Source organism: Poromitra crassiceps (assembly GCF_964638095.1).
Source record: "Poromitra crassiceps genome assembly, chromosome: 13".
Lineage (NCBI taxonomy): Eukaryota > Metazoa > Chordata > Actinopteri > Beryciformes > Melamphaidae > Poromitra > Poromitra crassiceps.
In genome coordinates, this window is record NC_139644.1 from 36086641 (window position 1) to 36096640 (window position 10000).

Genomic DNA, 10000 nt, shown 5'->3' on the forward strand with positions numbered 1-10000 from the left:
TGCAGAAATCTGATGCCAAAGTGTTTGAACCTTTTCTATGTTGCATCTGGTGCAGATTCAAAAGCTGGCAGAGACGAGTCCACATTTTAAGACTCAACTCTGACCCATTCTGACTCCGACGCCTTGTCATTGTTGAATTGATGGAATCGAATATGTGATTCCGCTTCCAAATGAATCGTTGATGATTGCAGATTTTGGAGTTGAGATTGTAGCCGGAGTTGACTCCAATTCCGTTTGTTAGTAGAATCCATTCTCAGAATCGGGCTGTAACGGAAACAGAATCAGGAATAGATTCTTTTGGAGTCGACTCTCCATCCCAAGTCAAAGGCAATCCAACACACGATGAGAGGGAATGAATCTGACGGAATCAGAAGAGAGAGGCTCTCTGGCTCAGAGCAGACAAGGCATGTCTTTATTTGTATAGCACGTTTCATTCAAAGTGCTTAAAATACAGTAAAGGTAAAAGATTTACATTTAAAAAGTGCAAAAGTACAGACAAGAGATACAAAAGATAAAATTCTTTAAAAAGTAAACTAGCGCAGGTCAAATCAAGTCAAATAGAAAGATAAAAGAACACAAAAAGTTAAGGTTGTCAAAAGTAGTGATAGTATAGATATAAGTAGCATAATCATATCGATACTAAAATTAGAAACAGATACAATACTCTTTTTTGCAGCAGTATCGATACCATTAGTGCTTTCTCTTAATGAAAAATCAATGCAGATTCCCCCCCCCCCATCTATCATTGGTGGCTATCTGTTGCTTTAACAAGCTGAAAGTGTTCTGATAGGCTGATGACTAGAGCAGGGTTAATCTGCTGTCTAAGTGCAAAGTTTTTAATGAGTGTTATCGGGCCGAGATTATGGAGGCGTGTGCGTCTGTCTGTCCACCCATCTGTCTTTGTTTATTTGTATGCCTCTAAGTCTTGATGTGTTGTCACCCCGTGGTGTCAAAAATAGTACTGAGTAGTATCTATCTATATTGTCCTGCATATCGGTATTGAAGTTACAAATTCTAGCATCATGACAACCCTAAAACACATACTCCCAGGTTTAGATGCACATTGTGAGTGAAGTGAACCCATATCTGTTTTTATTGCATTTTCTTCCCCCCTGTCCTTCCTGATTCTACTCTTGTACTCTTATTTATGTCTGAATGAAATCTATTTAAAAGCTAAGCTGAAAAGATAACCTTTTAGCCATTATTACAGGCTAGAGTAGGCAGTGTAAACTAGGAAAGCTTTAAGCTTTGACTTAGTGCTTGTCTAATATCATCTGGGAGGTTATTCCAGGTGATAACAAAACGCTGCGTCAGCGTGTTTTGTGCTAACTGGGACAGTAGCCACTAACCAGCCTCAGCTGTCCTAAGGCTCCTAGAATTCAGATGGCACAACCATGTCAGAGATGTATTTGTGCCCAGAGCCACATATTAGTCTAAGGCAGGGGTGGCCAAACTACGGCCCGCGGGCCAACTGCGGCCCGCTGCCCGTTTTTAAGTGGCCCGCCATGAATTTAGCAAAAAAAAAAAAATTGGTAACAACTTTTTCCGTTTTTCTGTTTTAAAGTTTAAAACGGAAAACGAAAACGAAAAAACGAATTCCCCCCATTTCGTTTTTTTCAATTTAAAACCATTGCAAATGGGTTATACTCGAGTACCCTGACCTGGTCTATTTATTTTTAAACATTTTTAATACTGAATGAATGTTTAATACTAATGTTATGTTAAATTATCTCTGTCTTAACCTGTTGGCACAGGAAAAGAACATTTGAAAACAATTTGAATACAGAAATAACCATTGTAATAGGTGAGCACATCAATAAACTATGCGTCATATATTTATTTAGGTAGAAATTAAATTTTTGATGGCACAAGGGTTTTCTGGTCCAATTGTTTGGCCCGCGACTCCTTATATTTTTCTGTATGCGGCCCACAACCAAAAAAGTTTGGCCACCCCTGGTCATATCAATCAAATTCATAAAGTCACTGAAAGAAGGCCTTCACTGACTGACAAGAAATCTCATCATAAAATTGACGGTTATCTTTTGGCATTGCCTGCTCGGCCCACTCCTTATCTGATAATAGAGCCCATATTCCTTTAATAATCGCTCTACATTTACATTCTCGTGCCTAATTTACTGGAATGTTGTCGTGGATGACAGTTTTATGCAAAAGTCTGTGTGTGTGAGTGTGTGTGTGTGTGTGTGTTTACGCGTGCAATAGCGTCAGATACTGTCGCCTTCATTTGCCTAGCCGTGGGCCCAAAGTCACAAAGCGGGACTATGGGACAGCGGGCAGAGTATGCAAATGAGACAGAGTGGGAGTGAGAGGAGGAGTGGAAGAGTGGGAAGGCAGACAGCAGGAGGGGAGGAGAGGGAACATGCAAACACAGCTGGTGTGTGACTGTGGGCGGAGGAGGAGGAGGAGGAGGAGGAGGAGGAGGAGGAGGAGGAGAGCGTTGGCAGTGCGGGAGCGGGGAGGGAGAGAGAGTGAGTGGGTAAAGGTTTATTATGTGTTTAGAAGGGGAAAAGAGGAAGTGGAGTTGGGACCCTAAAGTCCTAACGCACGTTTTATGAAGCCTCAGATGGTTCCTTATGAGAGATGTGTATCGTCATTATAAAGGGAAATATCAGGTTAACATTTTGATCTTACCATTGAAGGATTGGTACTGGTAGTTATTCTATTCTATTCTATTCTATTCTATTCTATTATATTGTGCTTGGATGGACTGACTTGCTCTGCTGGCAGTGGCTCTGTGTGTATATCTTGAATGCATGAATGCAAGCATAGCTGCTTCTTACATCATCAGTCTGCGTCTTATATATACAGCCTCAGATTGAGAATGTATGTACGTGGTGTCTGCGTCTGACCGCTGCTACATGATAACTATATTTGAACTATCTGAGCTCTCACTTAACACTGATGTGTGCACCGACATGCATCAGTCACACAGGGAGAAATCCATCATAGCAGAGAAGAGAGAGAGCAATTTCCTCAATAGCCTAAAAAAACAGCACTCAACTGCACAATCTGAATGATTTATCAGGGCAGTAAGTCAGTACTAGCCTCAATAGACCAGAATGCATTGCAGCCACATCGATATGTTTTGAGTTTTGAGTGACTGTGACCTTAGACACGCTCCATTGTTCACAAACTATTTGGCAAGCTGTAGCTATATGAATATGCTCCTACACTCACTATTTGGCAAGCTGTAGCTGCTGTATGTATATGCTCCTACACTCACTATTTGGCAAGCTGTAGCTATATGTATATGCTCTTACACTCACTATTTGGCAAGCTGTAGCTGTATGTATATGGTCCTACACTCACTATTTGGCAAGCTGTAGCTGTATGTATATGGTCCTACACTCACTATTTGGCAAGCTGTAGCTGCTGTATGTATATGCTCCTACACTCACTATTTGGCAAGCTGTAGCTATATGTATATGCTCTTACACTCACTATTTGGCAAGCTGTAGCTGTATGTATATGGTCCTACACTCACTATTTGGCAAGCTGTAGCTATATGTATATGCTCCTACACTCACTATTTGGCAAGCTGTAGCTATATGTATATGCTCCTACACTCACTATTTGGCATCAAGCCACGAGTTGATGCCATGTGAATCATTCAGCCCACCTTAAATATAGTTAAGGTGGAATGTTTCCTTCTTTCTTCAAGCCGCGAGTTGCTGCCGTGTGAATAATTCAGCCCACCTTAAATATAGGACGAATGACAACGTTGCCAAGTTTCACTCGTTTTATTGGCTCGACATGCACACACACACTGACACACACAAAACACCCCTTGGAGAAGTATGGGAACGCCATTCCCCCGCGTTCTACGGGCACTACACCTATGGCCGTTTGGCTGCGCTACTGCAATCTACGTTCACGTTTACAACAGGACAGCTGAGCTCTACATGTCATGAGAGACCAGCGGGCTTGGATAGGCTACTACTACAGCACAGAGCCAGGCGATTCAAACAGTAGGCTATCACTACCAGTGTGGAAGTGCGGGAGAAAGACCCAAAACCCTGCAGACACAATGGGGAGAGACATTCACCTGTTAGTCGGGGGCCCTTTAAGAGGGGCGGGGGGTTCAGGTGGGGAACACAATAGACCCTTCTCACGGGGGCCATTCTGTGTCGAGAAGCCAGGGTAAACACAGGTGCAAGCAAAACACTAATGAGGGGCCGTTTCTCAATACCAAGAATGCATTCTTGTTCTTGTGTTCTTGGGGAGAACGTTCTTGCTAGTCGTTCTTGGAAGAATGAACTTGCTAGGTCACAAGCACACATGATGCTGTTGGCAGTTTGAGACGATGCGTTCTTGAGGGTATTGCGCAATACCAGCGCAGAGGCCGCCTGCAGTACTACACAAATAAAAAGCTCAGCTGATGTAGATGCAGCCAATTGTGCTCTGGAACTTTTTGCCATTTTTCGCCATAAATGTTCGTAAAGTGGCACTTATTGAAACCTACTACCCTGCTTGTAGGCATCAAAAGTCATCAGAAATTAATTTAGTGATGAAATAAAACTTTAAATTGTAAAAAACTTTCCGGAGCTTATGGCGTCTTCTCTGCTGCGTTCTGCCTCTGCTTATGCCGAAATGCATGCTGGGATATCTGCCTTGCCAAGTTGACACAAGTCACCAACCAGAGCATCCTCGGTAAAGTGGGCGTGTCGAGAACATCCGGGAATTTTAAGCGTTCTTGGCGAAATGTGAACTTTGTATTGGAACAGTACTTGGGCTGCGACTGATGACGTTTCACAAGGACACAAGAACGCAAGAACACACAAGAACGCTTATTGAGAAACGGCCAGGGTTTCCAAATTCCAATCATGGAAGTTGGAAACCCTCATTAGTGTTTTGCTTGCACCTGTGTTTACCCTGGCTTCTCGACACAAAATGGCCCCCGTGAGAAGGGTCTATTGTTTCTGCTGTGGTACGCCACACCAGGAATATTGAAAGGCGCAAAACAATCAAACGTTAACGTTACAGATCGTGACCATAACAACGTGTGTGTGTTTAATTGAACTAGCTGGCAGAAAAGGGGCAGAATTACTGGCGGCTAACGTTAGATTTGTGTGGGCTCATGGTCTCAAGGTCGATGGGGGTCGGCCCATCTACGATGGTTGATGCCATCGTCCATGGTGCCAACCCTAGTACACAAAGGAGAATAATGTCACAGTCTCACAGAGGACTAAGAGATGATTTACCATCTAAGGAAACCAGAAAATTTCACATTTGATAAGCTGGAATCAGAGAATTAGGACATTTTCCTTACAAAAATGGCTCAAAATGATGAACAGATGATCAAAATAGGCAATTCATGTAATATTTGGCAATGAATTGATGGATTGACTAATTGTTGCAGCTCTTTATCAGTTTTTATAAAATATATTTTTATGTATTTTCAAAATACAAAATACGTATTTGTATCTCAAATACATTTTTCAGACGAGTATTTTGTATTTGTATTGTGATAAATTTTTTGAGCAAGTATTTGTAATTTGTATCAAAATACTTGATGTATTTTCGCCCCTCTCAGTATATGCCCCTACACTCACTATTTGGCAAGCTGTAGCTATATTATGCTCTTACACTCACTATTTGGCAAGCTGTAGCTATATGTATATGCTCTTACACTCACTATTTGCCAAGCTGTAGCTATATGCTCCTACACTCACTTTTTGATTGAAAGCAACAAGATCAGGCACATTATGTAGGAGGTTGGTGAAAGGCATTATGGGAAATGTATGGAAACACTACTAACTGGAGTAGATGTAGATGAAGTCGTGGGTTCATCTGAGTATCTGTGGGTGGACTGGGTATACAAAATGACATACATTAAAGTAAAATATTGGATTGGCAGTAATTCTGCCTCTACAGTATATACATAGCCAATTATTACATTTATCCCTCAAGTCACCCAGTAGATCAACTCAAATCCAACATGTTGGCCCTTTTTGGTCTTGATCTGCAATTTCTCAGGGTGTAGGAGATGATGAACGGATGTGGTGGGGCGTCCGGGACGTCCGGCGACGACCTGGAGGTGCTGTGGGAGAAGGTGGAGTGCAAGCGCTACGAGCTGAGCTGCAACATCTCCCCAGCCAAGCTCACGCCCTACCTCCGCCAGTGCAAGGTCCTGGATGAGCAGGACGAGGACGAGATCCTCAACTCCATGCTGCTGGTCTCCAAAGTCAACCGCACAGGTAGGAGTGTGTGCGTGTGCATGGTGCTTGTGTGTGTTCATGTTAGGGATGGCGCTGATATGCTTATCGAAGATATGTGGTTCACGATTCGATACAACCATGAGACGATGTAATAAATTAAAGTTCGGCACAACAAAGTATGAGCCACAAATCTATTGGCTTGCTAGAATGTAAACAACAAATTAAAAATGTCATTACAAAGTGTAAATAATATCATTTTTATGGAGAGCTTGTTGGTTTATGATGGTCAATCATCTCATTGATTAATACAGTAGAATAACATGGAGCTAATATCAATATGCCCCATTACATTACATTTGTTTATTGCGATATATCGAATTTTGATGTATCATATTATTGGTTTTCCGGTTAAGAGTCATAACTGTGCCTTTTTTTCTGACAGTGTGCAAACCAAAGTTCAACTATAGGAATTTTAATGACATCAGAGAGGCAACCACCACATTTCATTTCTCTAATCATACCTTCATGTATATCTATGTATCGTGTGTGGTTGTGTGGTTTTGTGTGTTGCTGAATGCATGTTCACGGATCTTCTGTCAGGCCGTCTCCTCGACATCCTGCACTCTAAAGGGGAGCGGGGGTACGTGGTTTTTCTGGAGAGCCTGGAGTTCTACTACCCCGACCTGTATAAGCTGGTCACCGGCAAGGAGCCCACACGTCGCTTCTCCACCATCGTAGGTGAGACGCACACGCAGGCTAGGATGCAGACACACACACACACACACACACACACACACACACACACACACACACACACACACACACACACACACACACACACACGTACGTATATGCACAAACACATGAGTGAGTGCAAAGAAGACCCACCTACACACTTTCCATTAGGGTTGGACTGATCAAGGCTTTTGGAGGCTGATGCTGATGTCTGTGGATAACAGGCTGATATTTAATACTTTTGAATTGAGCTATTTGCCAAACAATGACAAGGATTCAGTGTCTCCCCATTTGATTCTTGCCAGGGTGGAAAAGCATCTGAAATATTATTGTTTTGGATTAGGCCTATTTTCCTCTATATACCTTTGCACTTTTTACAGGCAGGTACCACAGCGAGACTTGGTGAGGTCCCGATTGGCTCCCTCGCTATAGTATGACTGAAATCCGTCCAATAGATTTCCTTCATTTAGCAGGTTTACCTCATTTGAATTAGAGGAGCTGCTGTTGTCGACCAATCGGGGATTTTGATTAATTGCCTGAAATGAGGTCTGTGATGAACAAAAGTTGATGAAACTGCGACCCTTGTGTTTGGCAAGATCAACTTCACAAATGAGGACCACCTTCACGATTTATTTTATTTATTTTTTAGATTATCATTTTTGGGGGCATTTTGCCTTTACTTGATAGGACAGTATGTGCTAGACAGTGACAGGAAAGCAGGGAGGGGGAGAGAGGAGGACATGCAGCAAATGACCGCAGGTCGGATTCGAACCCGGGTCAGCTGCGTCAAGGACTAACCCTTAATGTTATGCATTCTATCAGGTGAGCCACTTTTATGACTTTTGAAACATTTAGGCGTTCATTTGCGAAGACTACCTCGCAGAACACAAAGGTCTTAGTTTCATGAACTTGTGTTAACCACAGACCTTATTTTAGACATCTAACCAAAATCCCCATAAAGAAAAAAAACATTGACTTCCAGAAGAGGGAACCCATACAGTACGTCATCCCTGTGGTAGTCTATTAACTGTTCTCCATGCACCCCCCCCCCCCCCCCCCCCCCCCCCCCACCGACAGTGGAGGAGGGTCACGAGGGACTGACCCAGTTCCTGATGAACGAGGTGATGAAGCTCCAGCAGCAGTCCCAGGCCAAGACCCTCCAGCAGGCTGAGCTCAACAGGAAGAACTGCACGCTAGAGGACGAGCACAAGAAGCTGCGTCTGGCCAACCAGGAGCTGCAGGCCTTCCAACAGAGTGAGACCCCTATGCTTCAGTTGACATACAAAGCACCTGCAGCTGCTATTCCAAGCACATCAAAGCAAGCAACCTATAATCATTTGCAAATGCAATCCTCCTGTTTGTCACTTTCAAAGCTTTCTGTGTGTGCTCAGATCTGAAGATATACAGTAGGTGGCATCGTGACAGATTTGGTGCTAATTTCCTGGTCACGGTGAATGAGCAAAAAGCTGCCGTCCAAAACGAATCTGCCTCCTGCATTTTTCGTCTGAAGATGAATTCGTGACTTGTTTCAATTCCTCATTTTGAACTTCTAGATTGGTTCAGTTCAGCAACTCTAAAATGAGCAAGTTGTTCAATAGCTACTTGGCAGCATTTAATCAGTCAAATTGATCTTAGGGTTGAATGTAAAGCAAAAGCAAAACATTTAGTTTGAAAGTTGATTTGGAATGCACAGCCTTTGTTGAAAATGTATTAGTGCACCTTGTCTCCGATGTTATGGTTAGCTTTTTTGCCAACTGACTGCTGATGATCATCCAGCAATCTGGGGAAATTAATAAAAAAACATTTACTTTGACACCTCCAGGGTGTAATAAGATGAGAGAGGAGAAGAACAGCTACTACGACGAGTTGCTCCACGTGAAAGATGAGAACTACAAGTTGGCCATGAGGTACGCCGCGCTCAGCGAGGAGAAGAACATGGCTGTGATGAGGAGCAGAGACCTGCAGCTGGAGGTAGGCCTGCGCATGGGCACATCGCTCCATCAACACACCTGTCATCAGAGACCTGCCGCTGGAGGTAGAATGTTGACCCATAGAATGTTGTAAGTGTGCAGTGCAGTGGGTTATAAAGTGGCAAAGTGCAGTCCTTTTTGTTAATGTGTTATGTACAGTCAACAGTGTACAGTCCACAGTTTACAGTCCACAGTGTACAGTCCACTACAGAGTACAGTCCACACAGTCCACAGAGTACAGTCTACAGAGTACAGTCCACAGAGTACAGTCCACAGAGTACAGTACAGAGTACAGTCCACAGTGTACAGTCCACAGAGTATAGTCCACAGAGTACAGTCCACCACAGTGTATAGTCCACAGAGTACAGTCCACAGAGTACAGTCTACAGAGTACAGTCCACAGAGTACAGTCCACAGTGTATAGTCCACAGTGTACAGTCCACATAGTACAGTCCATAGTGTACAGTCCACAGTGTACAGTCCACAGTGTACAGTCCACAGAGTACAGTCCACAGAGTACAGTCCACAGAGTACAGTCCACAGTGTACAGTCCACAGTGTACAGTCCACAGAGTACAGTCCACAGAGTACAGTCCACAGTGTACAGTCCACAGAGTACAGTCCACAGAGTACAGTCCACAGAGTACAGTCCACAGTGTACAGTCCACAGAGTACAGTCCACAATGTATAGTCCACAGTGTACAGTCCACAGAGTACAGTCCACAGTGTATAGTCCACAGTGTACAGTCCACAGAGTACAGTGTACAGTCCACAGAGTACAGTCCACAGAGTACAGTCCACAGTGTACAGTCCACAGAGTACAGTCCACAGAGTACAGTCCACAGTGTACAGTCCACAGAGTACAGTCCACAGAGTACAGTCCACAGAGTACAGTCCACAGTGTACAGTCCACAGAGTACAGTCCACAGAGTACAGTCCACAGTGTACAGTCCACAGAGTACAGTCCACAGGGTACCCAGATCTACATCAGCACAAAATCCATTCAGAACCCACCCCTCGCCAACATCGAAACCTGCATATCCGCAATAAAAACCTGCCTGACCCACAACTTCCTCAAACTCAACAGTAACAAAACTGAACTTCTTTTCATTGGCACCAA

General features: G+C 43.5%; 1 protein-coding gene across 1 annotated transcript in view; it reads left to right on the forward strand.

Annotated features, from left to right (window-relative positions):
- The window catches only part of card11 (caspase recruitment domain family, member 11), a 53812-nt gene that overhangs the window by 14190 nt on the left and 29622 nt on the right, over positions 1-10000 (forward strand). The window contains exons 2-5 of the mRNA XM_083649067.1: positions 5995-6215; positions 6777-6914; positions 7989-8165; positions 8734-8882. Coding sequence (XP_083505193.1) covers positions 6005-6215; positions 6777-6914; positions 7989-8165; positions 8734-8882 — 675 coding nt within the window. The 5' untranslated portion in view covers positions 5995-6004. The remainder of the gene's footprint in view (positions 1-5994; positions 6216-6776; positions 6915-7988; positions 8166-8733; positions 8883-10000) is intronic.